Here is a 13,686-nt window from a genome sequence, read left to right as displayed (position 1 = left end):
CTTTGTTTTTTCACATAGGTCCACACCATAGCGTGACAGATTTATTCCTAGACATTTAATGTTTTTACTGATGAGATAATTTTTAACTGATAAAATAAGCTTTCCTTAATATTAAAAAAAAAAGTGATTATGTGACATAATTCAACATTTCACTGAATTATTTTACTGAGTTTTACAGTTATTCTTTGGATTTTCGAGGTTTATAATCACATTTTCTCTTCTCTTCCTCTCTAAAAGGTTTATTTTGATTTCATGTCTCATTTTTTTCATTAATATTTTAGTTGCATGACTTAATACATTAACAAGGACATCCAGAACAGTATAAAATAGTAATGATAAAGCAAGGACTCGTAGCTTATTCCTGATCTTAGTGGGAATTAAGCTTTGGTTTTCTCATCTGTAAACTAAGTTGAAAGCAGCCTGATTATGCTAAGTCTCAACATTTATCTCCTTAAAGACAAAAGATGACACCCAAGTTCTTTCTGCACATTAAATCCTATACATCTAGTTCTGTAAGTACATGACATACCTACATCTTCCTCCCCAGAAATGGTATGGTGTCAGTTCATTTTCTATTTAAATGGTAATACTTTTTTTCACACAAACTAAAAAAGCACACTGTAACTCTGTAGAATCATAAAAACAAATGTCATGTATTTATTTATACAATACCCAGTTACAATCTAATCTTAATTTCATTCCCACCCCACTTCCTTGTAAATTCCTTGCTAGCTGTATTCCATTCACTCAGAAAGCATTAGCACTTATCATAAACTAGCCACAATGCCTGACCTGTCGTAGGTAGTCAGTCAGTGTTGAATAAGTGAATCCTGACCCTTTATTCCCCAGTTTCACCAGTAAGGACATTAAGACCTACAAAGGTTGTGAATAACCCAAGGTCACACAATTAATCACAGAACCAAGACTAGATTCAGGCATCTGGTAAACTCAATGCATATCAGACCTGGAGAGTACCATAAAAAATGGCATTATGCATTGTCATAATGCGACTAACTGTTCAATCACTTGACATTTTCATTTATTTAAAGGTAAAGAATCTCCCTAAAAATCTAAGCAAAATGAATGGAGAACAGAATTTAATCCTGTGTTGTGGTTCAAGTTGGTGGAAGTATTCTAAATTAATTTTAATTCTTAGACCTTAAAAGAGTCTGTCGAGAAGAAGGTATCCTTTTTGTTTGGAAAAGGAGGATTTAGGAGAGTTACAACGGAACATTCAGCCCTTTGCTTTATAACAACAGAGAAAAGGAGACAAATGTTCCAGAGTTAGTATAATCAGGCTGCTTAGTGTTTTCTGCCTGGATGCTCAAAGAGCAGGGCTATGATTTCCCCCATTCTGTGGCAAAATAAGCAACATGGAAATGAGTTTCTTTTGCTTTGGGGGGAAAAAAAAACACTTAAAAGCTAATTCCTTGGGAGTACAGCAATTACATTTCTTAAGCTGATGTATTAAAAAACTGTAGCTGGTTAACACTACAGATAAACTGGCAGCATAGAAATACCCTGAGAAAATCAACATATTATGCTCACACGGAATTGTTAATCATTCAATGTAAATTCTGCACTGTTATCCTTAAGTGACACAGCACTAATTTATTCCTTGAACCTTTGGAAATTTTTGTAGAAAACCCTCCCTCCAATCAGAAATACCTGGACTTCTCTTTTTCTAGATCTTGGTGTGAGCAACCTGAAATCCCCCAGAATGCTTTTTGCCTCAACTTTGTGTCAAGCTGACCTCAGATCACTGTTCTTACTTGGTGAGGGAAAAAGCTCATATTATCTTCATCAATCCCATGGCTTACCAACAGGTAGCAAATTCTAGTCTCTTTTGATGTCTTGGCTGATTTAATAAATCATGTACAACTTACACATAGACACTGTGCCAAGTGTTAGAAGACTTGGGTTTGGATCTTGGTTCTGTTCCTAATCAGCTTTACAATCCAAAGAAAATCACCTCATTTATGAAAGAAGTCCAACAGCAACGACTTCAAAAGATTTTGGGAGGGGGGACGTAAATGAGACAATGTATATGAAAGCACTTTATGTAAAATACAAATGTCTATTTTACATTAATTGTCTAGAGATAAGGTGATATTATTTGGAGCAGAAAGTAACTCAAAAGTCAATTATTTTAATCCTCTCGTTTTACAGCAAGTATTTCCTAGGCAAACTAGGGCACAGAGAAGCCAAGTACTTTCTCCAAGGTCACACAGCTATCAGTGGTAATGATAATATCAAAATGTGAACCTGAACTATTCCGAACAGGTTTTCTTTCTGCCACTGCAGGGAACACATTAGAAGGAAAAAGGACCTGGGAATCTTAGTCTTTAAAAAACAATATTAGAAATCATAAAATGAAAAATGCCAATACACTTCAAAGAAAAGAGTATATACAGAATATACTTCCTTTGTGAGGACACATGAAACTGCACATGTGCAGATGGTAAGTCACTCTGAGCATCTATTGTTCATTTCCACATAAAAGGAAAGCTATAAAAGTTGACCATAGCTCCTCTGGCAAAGAGCAAGATTTACTACAGACTTTATAATTGGATACAAGCATAAGAGGTCCTCAGAATCAAAGACAAGCCAGTAGGATACATTTTAAATAGAGCCCACTCTGACCACAGTTCCAGAAGGCCCAAAGTAATTTGTGGTGTTGTGGCCACATGCCACTATTTCAAGTCAATTTCCCACAACTTGACGTTTCAGTTTCCTGACTGCTCTCCAAAACAAGGGTGGATTTTGTGCATTAAACTTCCCTAGCTTCATCAGAGCTAGGATTTTGGAAAGAGAGAAAAAGAAGCTCATAAAAATTAGTAGGGATTTAGAGCTGGTGATTTTGTGTATTGTTAAAATACTGGTAAGGAACGTCAAACAACCAAGTCTCATCTTGGCTCCAGTGTCTTTGGGATTGTCCGCCTCAGTCTTGGCAGGATTAGGATCAAAATTGTCTAAGGTACAGATTCTAGGGCCAACTTCTAACTTTTATCAAACACACACATAAACACACACACTCACAGAGTGCTTATGTATAGACAGATAGGTAGACCATTTTAGCTCTAGTTTATAGGACCAAATCTAGAAATGACAAATCAAGTTGTAGAGGGAGTAATAAGCCAAACTTCTTTTTCAACAATGAATGAGCACCACCGACTATATTTCAACTCCTTCATGTATTCACTGATAGTTACTAATAAAAACAGAAAAAATTAATATTCAGAGAGCTCTTATAATGTGCCAGGCATTTGTCTAAGAGCATTACAGGTTTGCTTACTCTCTATACTACCTTTTAAAGTAGAACTATTACTTTTTCCATGTATAAAACAAGGACACTGAGGTACCAGGAAGTAAAGTAACTTGCTGAAGGTTATGGAAATAGGAAGTGGTAGCATGGGGTCTAAATCCTGGTATCTGGAGCCAGACTAGTACCAAGAAGGCATCATCTCAATAGATTCCCCCAATATTTTTCTGTTTCTTTCCCAACATCAACCCAATTCTAATTCATTAGGCTGCATGAGACTACACGGTAGTCCATGTATTCCAGAGGAAAACATTCCTAAGAAACCAAATCAAATCAAGAAGAAAATAAAATGCATCTATTGTTAATTTGAAAATGTAAAACTTAAGCAGATTAAACAGCTTAGTTGCCTCATTTGTAACAGATGTGGCAGATCATGAGCAGTTAGAGACTTCTATCTCACTGCTATAATTTTAAGACAAACAAAAATGATTACATAGAACACAGGCTTTTGACAAAATGGTTTCAAAGAAAAAACTCTCATCTTACCTCACATATAATGAAATGGGTACCACTGTATTAAGAATAATAATATATGACCAGAATGTTAAGAATCCTGAGAACACAGAGTTCTTCTCTCCTTCATTCCGAAAGAGGAAAGTTCTGAATTGGTCCCCAACTTGATTCTCCCAGATTGAATTTCCAATCGCAAGAATAGTTCCCAAGCATATCAGAAAGCCAAAAATCTGAAATAAGTATAGAAGTCCAGTTAAGGTTAACTTGAATCCCAACTAGTCATATCAACACAATGCAATTACACTTCTAATTCCAATTGTTATTTGAAAATCAAGCTATACAAAGCTCATCTAACTGATCATCAATCATACGAGTAAAATGTAATATGCTTACATTGGGAACTTGGCTAAATATTTTACATATACATTTTCTTACTTAATTCTCCCATTGACTTTCTAAGATAGGAAAAAACATTCACACTTTACAGGCCAAAAACAAAATAAAAAACAGACAGGTTATATAACTTGTTTATGGCCACAATGCTGATAACTTCACATCCTCTATTTGTGAAGTATGCATATGTTTAAGTGGCTTCCAAAGATTAAGGGCTTCTCAGGTGGTACAGTGGTAAAGAATCTGCTGCCAGTGCAGGAGACACAAGAGACATGGGTTCCCTACCTGGGTCGGGAAGATCCCCTGCAGTAGGAAATGGCAGCCCACTCCAGTATTCTTGCCTGGAAAATTCCATGGACAGAGAAGCCTGGAGGGCTACAGTCCATGGGCTCACAAAGAGTCAGACATGATTGAGTGCACACACACATACACACACACACACACAGAAGTACAAAAAGATCATATGTCCTGACTTGCTCTAGTCAGTTCCAGTTTACATCTACTGTCCAGCTGAAATATTAACAGTATTCCCTTCTTTCACCTTCAAAAGCATCCTGGTGAATGATAAATTATACGGTAACCCAAGGCACAAAAGCAAAAGGAAGAAAACATCAATAATAAAAGATAGTCTCAGACTAGTCAAGTCTCTTGGCTATAGATCTAGCTGCACAATGTTTACTTGAAGTCAACAAGAAAGATAAGGGTTAGTTAAAATACTGCATGACATACACTAAAACTTCTATGGTTATTTTTGAGATTCAAAAAAAAAAGTAGAAAGCAACCTCAAAATTGTTAGCCAACTCCTACAATTGCAAATACTCTATCAGTATTAGTGAAGCAGACATTCTGGAGGTAACGAGGCCCCAAATGCAAAATCTCCAAAAACAAATTCCATAAGAAGAAAGAAGATTTCTGAAAGAAATCTCATCAGAATGTAAGAAACATATTAAAATAATGATTGTGATATTGCCTAATTTTGTTATAATAACTTACCCATAGTACTAGAGTATTCATCAGTCTATCAATGCTTGTTCTCTTAAACTTTGTCTTACCACTGTTCTGCATTAGTTTAGTGTCAGGACCTGCAAAAGAAAAAAGGAAAGAAAAATAACTTTGAAATGATTAGATTATGTATTATTATTAATTTCTAAGAATATAAAATGTTCCTGAAAGGAAAACAATGTTTTTCCAAAATAATTTGAGTTTTATTAAGGGTAGGATTATTAAGTTGTTTATGATGATGGAATTCCAGTTGAGCTATTTCAAATCCTAAAAGATGATGCTGTGAAAGTGCTGCACTCAATATGTCAGCAAATTTGGAAAACCCAGCAGTGGCCAAAAGACTGGAAAAGGTCAGTTTTCATCCCAATCCCAAAGAAAGGTAATGCCAAAGAATGCTCAAACTACTGCACAATTGCACTCATTTCATATGCTAGTCAAGTAATGCTTAAAATTCTCCAAGCCAGGCTTCAGAAATACGTGAACCGTGAACTTCCAGATGTTCAAGCTGGTTTTAGAAAAGGCAGAGGAACCAGAGATCAAATTGCCAACATCCAATGGATCATCGAAAAAGCAAGAGAGTTCCAGAAAAACATCTATTTCTGCTTTATTGACTATGCCAAAGCCTTTGACTGTGTGGATCACAATAAACTGTGGAAAATTCTGAAAGAGATAGGAATACCAGATTACCTGACTTGCCTCTTGAGAAATCTGTATGTAGGTCAGGAAGCAACAGTTAGAATTGGACATGGAACAACAGACTGGTCCCAAATAGGAAAAGGAGTACATCAAGGCTATATATTGTCACCTTGCTTATTTAACTTATATGCAGAGTACATCATGAGAAACGCTGGGCGGGAAGAAGCACAAGCTGGAATCAAGATTGCTGGGAGAAATATCAATAATCTCAGATATGCAGATTATACCACCCTTAAGGCAGAAAGCAAAGAGGAACTAAAGAGCCTCTTGGTGAAAGTGAAAGAGGAGAGTGAAAAAGTTGGCTTGAAGCTCCACATTCAGAAAACTAAGATCATGGCATCCAGTCCTATCACTTCATGACAAATAGATGGGGAAACAGTGGAAGCAGTGGCTGACTTTATTTTGGGGGGCTCCAAAATCACTGCAGATGGCGACTGCAGCCACGAAATTAAAAGATGCTTACTCCTTGGAAGGAAAGTTATGACCAACCTAGACAGCATATTAAAAAGCAGAGACATTACTTTGTCAACAAAGGTCTGTCTAGCCAAAGCTATGGCTTTCCCAGTGGTCATGTATGGATGTGAGAGTTGGACTATAAAGAAAGCTGGGCACCAAAGAATTGATGCTTTTGAACTGTGGTGTTGGAGAAGATTATTGAGAGTCCCTTGGACTACAAGGAGATCCAACCAGTCCATCCCAAATGAGATCAATCCTGAGTGTTCATTGGAAGGACTGATGTTGAAGCTGTAATGCCAATACTTTGGCCACCTGATGTGAAGAGCTGCCTCACTTGAAAAGACCCTGATACTGGCAAAGATTGAGGGCAGGAGGAGAAGGGGATGATGCAGGATGAGATGGTTGGATGGCATCACCAACTCAAAGGACATGGGTTTGGGTGGACTCGGGAAGTTGGTGATGGACAGGGAGGCCTGGCGTACTGCGGTTCAGGGGGTCGCAAAGATTCAGACACAACTGTTCGACTGAACCAAACTGAACTGATGATGAAACAACTGATTCTCAACTGGTGTCTTTAATATTAATCCTGGAAACTGCAAGAGAATTGATCCCCTTAGAATGTGATAAATCTAGACATAATTTGTAGCTAAAAGGTTTAAGAATTGCTATTTTCCAAAAATCTATGTGTGGATGTGCTTATAGTTTGAAGCAAATAAAGTCAATCAAATGGAGGAATGATTTGGAAATGTTTAAAAGAATGTAGTAATAAACACAACTCAGAACACTGAAGTCAAAAATGGAAAGTTAAGAAAAGAAATCAAATGCTGGATTTGTTTCCCAAAAAAGAGTTTTGGTGGCTTTATGGAGAAACTCCAGTAACTCCAAACAATACAACAGCAAGTAATTTAAACCTTTATTGGGTATTGCACACTGTTTATATGATATGCATTTTTGTAAGGGCAAGAATTGTCTTAAATATGGTGTTGAGATTTATTTCAAGTAATCCTTTTAAACCCCATGTTAAATATTTACTAACTGCCTTGTTCAAGAAATTCTAAGAATATTATTAGTTGCTTAGATTATTAGATGACTAACAAAGAATATTAGATTATACTGCTAAGTAAATTCCTTATAAACAAAGATGCTCAATAGAAGTGATCACATTTTAATTATATCTGATTTCCCTAGTCTTCCCTCCCTACACCATCTTCCCACAATTACCACCAATCCATGTACCCAGTTAATAGAGGAGGAGAGGGGGGAAGGAGAGAAAGGAGAGAAAGGGGGTACACATGGAATTATACGTCATTCTAGAAGTCAGGAAACAATGGGAACATTCTTAAAAGACTCCTTTACTTAAATGACAAACTGGAGTAAAGACTGGGGTCGCATAACAATTCAGTCTTGAGTTAGAAATTGTACCCCAGTGTCCTTTTCCCAGCCAATGCTGGGCAAAGAAGACCACCCACTTTTTCCAAGAATCGTTTATTAAAATCATCTGGACATTGAGGGTGGGAAGCATTTCTTTTAGTAAAGATCACAAAGGGCAAATAAAGTTTGTGATTGCTAAAAGCTGAAATATTGACAGACCCGTTTTGTGCTAAAAATTTACATTTCTTAGGCATACATACACACAGACTAACAAACAATCTGCCTAATGAGTTCTTAAGTACTTATTTAAATATAGCCACAGATGTTGATATACACATCTCTTCTTCCCCTCATAGTCAAGATTTTGAAAGAATTTTCTATACCCTTCAGCCTCTGATTCTTTGTCTCCAACTCATTTCTCAAGCTAGTTTCTGAGCCAATCACCCCACCAAACAGATCCGGCATTGTCATCTATATCCTCCATGCCTTCTTTGACCTCTCAGCAGACTTCAACACTGTTGACTACTTCATCCTTTTGAAACACACTCTTCCCTTAGCTTTGTTCTGCTTTTCCTCCCACCTCTTTGATAACTTCTTCTTTGTCTTCCATTATGCTCACTCCTTTCTTCTCAACCATTAAACAGTGAGACTTCTTAAGAATTAAGTACAGACCATCTTCTCTTCCTTCTCAACCCATCTTCCCTGAGAAATCTAAGATCATAGCTCCAATTAACAACTGTAGAACAAATGTGTATCTTCAGCTCAGATCGCTGCTCTGAGCTCTAAACTTATATATTTCATTGTCTATATGATATCTTCCCCTGCATCTTTCTAAGGCCCCTCAAATGGCCCTTGTCCAGCCTAGCCTGTGCTCTTTCTCCAGGGTTCCTTATCTCAATGAATGGTACCACTCTCCATTCAGTTGTGAAAGGTGGAAGAAACCTCAGAGTCTAATCTATCCCATGACTCCCACTCTAATGCAAAGTATCATCATCTCTCAACTTGAATGTATGTAGGAAAAGCCCAGCAATTTTGTCTCCTGCATCTGCTACCATCCTATGTATACACTTCTTCCTGGATCCTATTGACCAACTTTAAAAATATTACAGGCAAAAGCAAACTTTCCAGTTTAATGCATGCACACATCATCTGTGTGAAAAATTCACAATGACTTCTCAATGCTCTCAAGATACAGACCAAAATTCTGGATACAGACCATAAGGGTCGTGCATGGTCCAACCTCTATCCCTGTCTCTAGGCACACGCCCGCCTCCATTCTTCAAGTTTTCCAAGCTCCACACTGGCCTTAAACTTTGCTTTTTTTTTTTTAAGCTCCCCAGCCTCATTCCCACCATAGGGCCTTTGCCTATGGTGTGCCTAAGCTAGCTTATTCTTTCCCCTCAGATTCCTCTACCATATACTCTTGTGAGTTCATGTTCTTTTTCTTCAGAGTACTTTTCTCAGTTTGATATTATACACTCATTACTATAATTATTTAAGAGTAATGTCTTTCTTTCCTACCAGACTCAAATCACATGAGTGAAGGGACTGCAGTTTTTTTGATCACATTCTTGCAAAAAAGTAAGTAGCACAGTGCCTGCCACATAGCAGGTACCCAGTAAGTAACTGTTTAATGAATGAATTTTTTTATTAAGTACCTACAATGTTTTAGGAAATATCTACACGTGCTTTTCACATATTATTATCTCACTAATGCTTAAAACAAGCCAATAAATTAGGTATTATTATCCTTATGTCACTAACAATGAAATTGAGGATTAAAGAATTTAAATAACTTGCCTGAGGTTTCTTTTCTTTTCTTTTTTTTTTTTTTTTTTTTGGCCTTTAAGCATTAGAGTCAAAATTAGAACCCAGATACATCTAATTCTAAAGCTTTTGCTCTTAATCACTATTTTTAAAGACATGAAAGAGTCCACTAATTCATTAACTCACTGACTCATTCAATCAATGTGTAAGACTATGACTCATTGAGAGTTCAAATAGGAACTAGATGACACACCTAACAAGGATTATTAGAGGAAGGTATATTTATAAAGAGACTCTTCACAAAAGTCCTGGTGGGTGTACAGGAGAAGTAAAATGTTAACACAGTAACGAAGCAGTTCCTAGCAATCAAGATGTTTCTTCATCTACCCTAGAAGGGAGACGTGAAGGGAGGGGTGGTTATTATACCCTAAAGGAGAGAGTTGTGCAAAGTTTGCAGCTTCTAAAGGAAGGGTGACTTTATGTCAAGGGACCCAGCCAGCTTTTTAAGGGAGGCAGCTGGAGAAATAAATGCCACGACCTCAGTCTTCTTCCTTTGATTTCTTCCCAGGAATCCACAGAGACAGGACCAAAGCTCAAGGAAACCTGAGTGTAAACCATGCAGGTCAGCCTCCCAGGTTAGAGAGAGGAGGGTGAAATGGTGAGAGCAGATCTGCAGGGGCAAGTGGAACACAGCTAGCACCAGAACCTACTATGTGCCAGGATGGGGCTGATTCCTATGGACTCCTTACCTGGACAAGACTTCTATCCTTAGAAACAGGACTTTCTTCTGTCGTGAGTTAAAAGAAAAGCCATTCCAGGGAGGCATGGCCTAGTTGTTAATGTATATTAGGAAATCTTCATAAATTATAGATTTGTAAAGTAAACCTTGTTTATGTCAACTACACTTCTTACACAATCCTTAAGGGCAGGTATAACTAGAGTACTAATACAGAAAGAAGAGTTAATTTGTTTGAGATAACTTTCATAAGATCTAGGAGTTCACATGGACCTAGTTCCCGAAATTAGATGTCTCAAGACTTGGGGTGCTGAGACACTCGGTTGAATTCTAGCACTGACGAAATCAACCATTCCTCTGCCTGCAATTATTCTAATTAAGCTTTCTATTAATATTTGTGCCTAGATGAAAGTTAATATAGGCATGATCTGCTTTATAAATATATTAATAAATAAATGCTCTGCCAGTGAACATTAAGGTCACATCACAAAAGAGGGTGATTTCTCCCTGCCAAGATCCAAGAGTAGTACATTATCCCAACTCTCAGCCTATGGAGCAGATAGTGTGCTTTGAATTGTTGCCAAAAGAAGGGATAAGCAGGAAAGGAAGGAAAATAGCAATTGTGAGGCATTCTCTTCCATATGCACTGCCTCTCTGAGCCTTTATAGTGACTCTCTAATGTACTCATACCCACATTACAGCAGAGAAAACTAAAGCTTAGGACTTTTAAGTAAGCACGGTTTAACATCCTTCAGCTGGCAAACAAATCCGAACCCAGATCTGTCCAATCCAAATTTTATGAACTTTCTGTTACACTGTTTCGGAGGGGGACCTGTTCAACTTACCACTCCACTTTCTTCTATGTAGGAGCATTTCCACACAAAGCCAACATGATGAAGGAAAACCTGACCTCTGAGCGGCTCACAGCAGCTGTCCTAACATAACATGCTATAGCTGAACCACTGTCCTGAATGAGTCATTCCAAACAAGATCACACAAATGCAAACAAAACTTTGGGTTACAGCCCACTCCTAGGATGATACACTTCCACTTCTCCAATGACAGGCAACAAACTGAGAAGGTCTTTCTCATCAGAGGACCTTGAAGGGCTTCGCTGGTGGTCCAGTGGTTAAGAATCTGCTTGCCACGAAGGAGACACAGGTTCTATCCCTGATCCAGGAAGATCCCACACGTGGCGGAGCAACTAAGCTTGTGTGCCATGAGTACTGAATCCATACTCTAGAGCCCAGGAGCCACAACTACTGAAGTCCACACACCCTAGAGCCCATGCTCTGCAACAAGAGAGGCCATCGCAATGAGAAGCCTGCACACATAGAAACTAGAGAGTAATCCCCACTCATCACAACTAGAGAAAAATGAAGCAGCACAGCCAGAAAACAATAAAAGTAAATAAAATTATTAAAAATAACAATAATAAAAGAGACCTTCAAGAAATCTCTTCATTAAGTGTGACAATTGAAGTGGGAAGATAAAGAGAGATTAATGTATAAGACTAGCATGCTTTTTCTCAATACAAGATGCAAAATAAGGAAATATATAATCAAGGGTTTATTCCCCTGACTGAAGAATGAAAGCATCTGATGAAAACATTATGAAACCAGATTCATCCCCAGATAAAATGACATATACTGCCTCATTTCTAGGGATTTCTCAAGTCCTTATAATGGCAATGCCCCAACAGTGAGCGCCTTGCTAACACTCACAGCTGAGAATATTTAGGAGGAATTCAGAGGATTTTTCTAGATTCGAACACTTTTGAGTCTTTAATGAACATTTTGTTGTTGCTGAAGAAAGTCAGTTAAGAACATTCCAATTTTGATTGCACATACAGTCAATGGGCTCAAAATACATCTTAATTTGGTGTCACAAGAAACAGGATTTTAAAAAGTCAAGGGCCGGCAATAGAAGCCATGAGTAAAAATTGAGAGCTTTATGAAATGATGCTACTGTAAGCTTCCTTGGCAAGACAGTGCCACCTTGGGCCCTTTAGAGATAAATTAGAGACAGGAAAAGTAGCAGCAGGAAGAGTAAAAGACGCTCCCCTTCCTCCCTCAAGCCCTACCCCCACCCTCCAGCCTGCACAGTCCTTCCAGAATCTGCTGTCCTGCTGACAAATAGTAGAAGAAGCTCTGAAGTATACACAGAAACAACTCCAGGATTTTTAACAAGGCTTTTCCAAAAGGATTGCTTGAAATTGGCGAACTACAAAATCAACAACAGAGCCAGGACTTTCTTTCATGCTTGTCCTCCACTTTAAAGGCAGGCTGATTAATACATATAATGATAGGGATGATTGAGACGGGGTTAGAGAATAAGCAAATAAACATTAGGTATCTAGCATCTGAGTGATTAAGCCCCATGCACTCTCAAGAGTAAGTTCATGATGTTAGTGGTTCCTCGCAGAGTGGGGCCAGGCACACTGCTTCTAGAGCAGCGGTGTCTTACCCTGGGGCTCGACACTCTGCGGTCAACTCAGAAGGGCACTTTGCATGCTCATCCAACCTGGACAGCCACAGACTGTGCCCATGCAGTTCTCAGGAAGGGTTCGCCCATGACAGACCCTGGGGAGTCCACTGTACCTGCAAAAATAACCATTCCAAAACACCAGCTGGTATTTCTCAGGACACAGCCCCGCAGGATTATCTTCTCATTGTTGAGGGAGTGCTTGCTGCCCTTCCAAGAGAGAACTCCGGTGAATTTATCTAACTTGTTGTTAGGCGCCTCACACACAACAATCCCTGTAAAATACAAGAAACAAACATCTTTATGCCTCACTTCGAACTCTCTTTAGAAGCCTGCAATAATGTGTTAGCAGCCTACTTCTGACATACAGTTCATTTTCCTTCTCTTTTCAACAGCCCAGTGTCATATATGAAAAAGTGAAAGTGTTAGTCACACAGGTGTGTCTGACTCTGTGAACCCCATGGACTGTAGCCTGCTGGTTCTTCTGTCCATGAAATTCTCCAGGCAAGAATACTGGAGTAGACTGCCATACCGTTCTCGATACACACACACACAAAGTCATGCTAGGAAAAATCACCTGGGGCAGGGTACAAACGTTGTGAAACATGATTTTCTGCACTGTCCAAACAAGAATAGAAACCCCAAGAGCCATGGGATGTTTTTTCCTTTAAAAAACAATGACTTTTCTCTACTTTTGGTTTGAAACAAATGATTTTTGGAAAGACAAAGCAGAGGTGATTCTAAAAGTTTTTATTTCATTTTTTTTTTTTATTATTATTTAATGTAACTTTCATACAGGTTAAGAGGCATACTTCTAGTTTCACAACCAAAGTTAATCGGGTCTTTCCAGGCTTATAATCAGAATTTCGGGTTCCTACTATACTCCACCCACAGGAAACCTGGGCCTCCTTTTTTGCCCCATGTGCCTGAGAATGCATGTGATTCCTTTCAGCTCTTCCATGCTTCTTATCTTGATTAGATTCAGAGTTCTGGGGACTCTCAGAGG

At 38.3% G+C, this 13,686-nt stretch overlaps 1 protein-coding gene across 4 annotated transcripts in view; it reads right to left on the bottom strand.

The window, feature by feature from the left end:
* The window catches only part of ATP8B4 (ATPase phospholipid transporting 8B4 (putative)), a 261,581-nt gene that overhangs the window by 99,415 nt on the left and 148,480 nt on the right, over positions 1–13,686 (bottom strand). For all 4 annotated transcript variants that reach the window (XM_065941225.1, XM_065941224.1, XM_065941227.1 and 1 more), the window contains exons 10-12: positions 12,797–12,955; positions 5,162–5,250; positions 3,809–4,005 (exon numbers count right to left, since the gene is read on the bottom strand). In XM_065941225.1, the coding sequence (XP_065797297.1) occupies positions 3,809–4,005; positions 5,162–5,250; positions 12,797–12,955 (445 nt within the window). The remainder of the gene's footprint in view (positions 1–3,808; positions 4,006–5,161; positions 5,251–12,796; positions 12,956–13,686) is intronic.

Source organism: Muntiacus reevesi, chromosome 7 (genome assembly GCF_963930625.1).
Source record: "Muntiacus reevesi chromosome 7, mMunRee1.1, whole genome shotgun sequence".
NCBI classification, from domain to species: Eukaryota; Metazoa; Chordata; class Mammalia; order Artiodactyla; family Cervidae; genus Muntiacus; species Muntiacus reevesi.
The sequence above is the reverse complement of the archived record's forward strand: the minus strand, read 5'-3'. Positions and strand labels throughout refer to the sequence as shown.